This window comes from Olea europaea, unplaced genomic scaffold (genome assembly GCF_002742605.1).
Source record: "Olea europaea var. sylvestris unplaced genomic scaffold, O_europaea_v1 scaffold18150, whole genome shotgun sequence".
Lineage (NCBI taxonomy): Eukaryota > Viridiplantae > Streptophyta > Magnoliopsida > Lamiales > Oleaceae > Olea > Olea europaea.
In genome coordinates, this window is record NW_019235905.1 from 1 (window position 1) to 2,176 (window position 2,176).

General features: G+C 37.8%; 1 protein-coding gene across 1 annotated transcript; it reads left to right on the top strand.

The window, feature by feature from the left end:
• Positions 1-67: 67 nt before the first annotated feature.
• Positions 68-2,173, top strand: LOC111378449 (inactive glucose-1-phosphate adenylyltransferase small subunit 2, chloroplastic; the record flags this gene model as incomplete). The annotated part of the gene is made up of 7 exons (XM_023001647.1): positions 68-636; positions 745-1,035; positions 1,121-1,390; positions 1,464-1,631; positions 1,720-1,823; positions 1,895-2,006; positions 2,111-2,173. Coding segments are annotated over exons 1-7 (1,164 nt in total), but the record flags the coding sequence as incomplete, so codon positions are not given.
• Positions 2,174-2,176: the final 3 nt, after the last annotated feature.

Consider the following 2,176-nt stretch of genomic DNA (forward strand, 5'->3'; position numbering starts at 1 on the left):
TTAGGCTTATTAATCACGTTATCACAAAGATTATGTGACAAAGAAATCACAACATATGAAAAGCTGGCAGTGCCTACCTTGGTACGCACTCATTCTCAATGTATATTCCTTAAAGCTCCAATCTGTATGGTCTGTATTGCCTCTCCCTGGTTATAACGAGCTCTTTCTATTTATGTAAACAGTAAGGAAAAACTCAACCCGAGATCCAAATAATGCAAGGTCGAAATGGTCTTTTTATGAGAAACATTAGAACTAAGCAAGCCATCTCCTGCTAAAATAAAGGGCAAAAGAATTGTGAAGCACTGACAATGCCTGCCTTCACTTTACTTAGTATCTGATTGATGAGCAGACATTCATCCCATGAGGAAGAAGAAACCTAAATATTCCCTTGTAACTGTCCCTCTTAAATTCTTAATGGAGGGATGAAGAAGCGAACAAAACTAACAATCATTATACGACCAATTCATTTCTTTTAATCTGATGTCTCTTCCTGCTTCATTCAATCTCAATATTAGGCTTCCGTCTAACTGTTACAAACCTGCATCAAAACTCTTTCCAGCCTTTCCTTCAAGTTTATCGATAACAAATTCACAGAAGTACGAATGCCCAACTTTTCTGTTCCCCCCAGCAAACCAGGTAATAATTGTTCAAGTTCAAGATTTTGTTCTCTACTACGTTTTAAGGGTTGTCATTTATTGAGTATAGATGTATCTTATAAATGTATTGACATGTTTTAAGTCTCAGAGTGTTGCAGCAATTGTTTTCGGAGATGGTTCACATTCACAACTCTATCCATTGACAAAGCGAATAGCAGAAGGCGCCATTCCTATATCAGGAAATTACAAACTAATTGATGCAGTTGTCAGCAATTGCATCAACAGCAGCATTACAAAAATCTACGCTCTTACGCAATTTAACTTTACTTCTCTAAATTCTCACCTCTCAAGAGCTTATGCGGGGGCACACCTTGGGAAAGAGGGATTCGTTGAAGTTATTGCAGCATATCAGAGTCCAGAAGACCAGGACTGGTTTCAGGTTAAATGATAAGCATTGCAGTTGAATGAACTTTATTAAACGCTGTTGAATTTTTCTTTCAATGTGAGTTTTCAACATTCTTTAGGGAACTGCTGATGCTATAAGAAGGTGTTTGTGGGTGCTCGAGGAGTATCCGGTTGTTGAGTTTCTAGTCCTTCCTGGTTACCACCTTTATAAAATGGATTACCAGAAACTTATAGAGGCCCATCGGAGCAGCAAAGCCAATATAACTGTCTCAGTATTGAGTAGTTCAAGAGATGAAGATTTAGGATTGGGAATTTTCGAAGTTAATGCTCAAAACCAAGTTATCGATTTTAGAGAGAATCCCGAGATGGACTCCTTGAAGTTCATGTCAGTAAGTCTCCTCTTACCTTTCTTTTTTCTTTGGTATCACATCACAGATACTTCATAGTAATTCGAATGTTCAGGAAAAGAATTCGGTGAAATTCAATGATATTGCTCATCATAATTTCCCAAGCATGGGAATCTATGTCATTAACAAAAATGTCATGAGACAGCTCCTGAAGGAATATTTTCCTTTTGCGAATAACTTGAGAAGTGAAGTAATTCCAGGTGCAATTTCCCTAGGAATGAAGGTTGGTGTTTCTGATTTTTGCAAGACCACATAGTTTTCTTCTAAATTGCTCTCATTCTGTGGAAATCTTCTTTTCATGCAACGACTAGATTTGTGCTTATAAATTTGATGGTTACTGGGAGAACATGAGAAGCATAGGAGCATACTACCGCGCTAACATGGAAAGCACCAGAAAAACAAACAATGCATATAGGTACTTACCTTCAAATATCAGAAAAGGCGTAAAGAAATCCTTTTACTGAATGCATCATCTTTTGTTAACAGCTTCTACGCCATAGATTCTCCAGTGTACACTTTACCTCGGAGTCTGCCTCCAACTCTAATAACTGATGCTGTTATTACAGATTCTGTCATTGGGGACGGTTGCATTCTCAGAGTAAGAAGCAGAATTCCAATACATATATAAATTTTTCATTCATACTCACTGACGAAATATGCAAACCTGTTTGATCTGTTGATTCTTGTGTTCCTTTCAAACAGAAATGCACGATAGATGGCACGGTCTTAGGAATGAGAACAAGAGTTGGTGAGGGAGCCATCATCGAG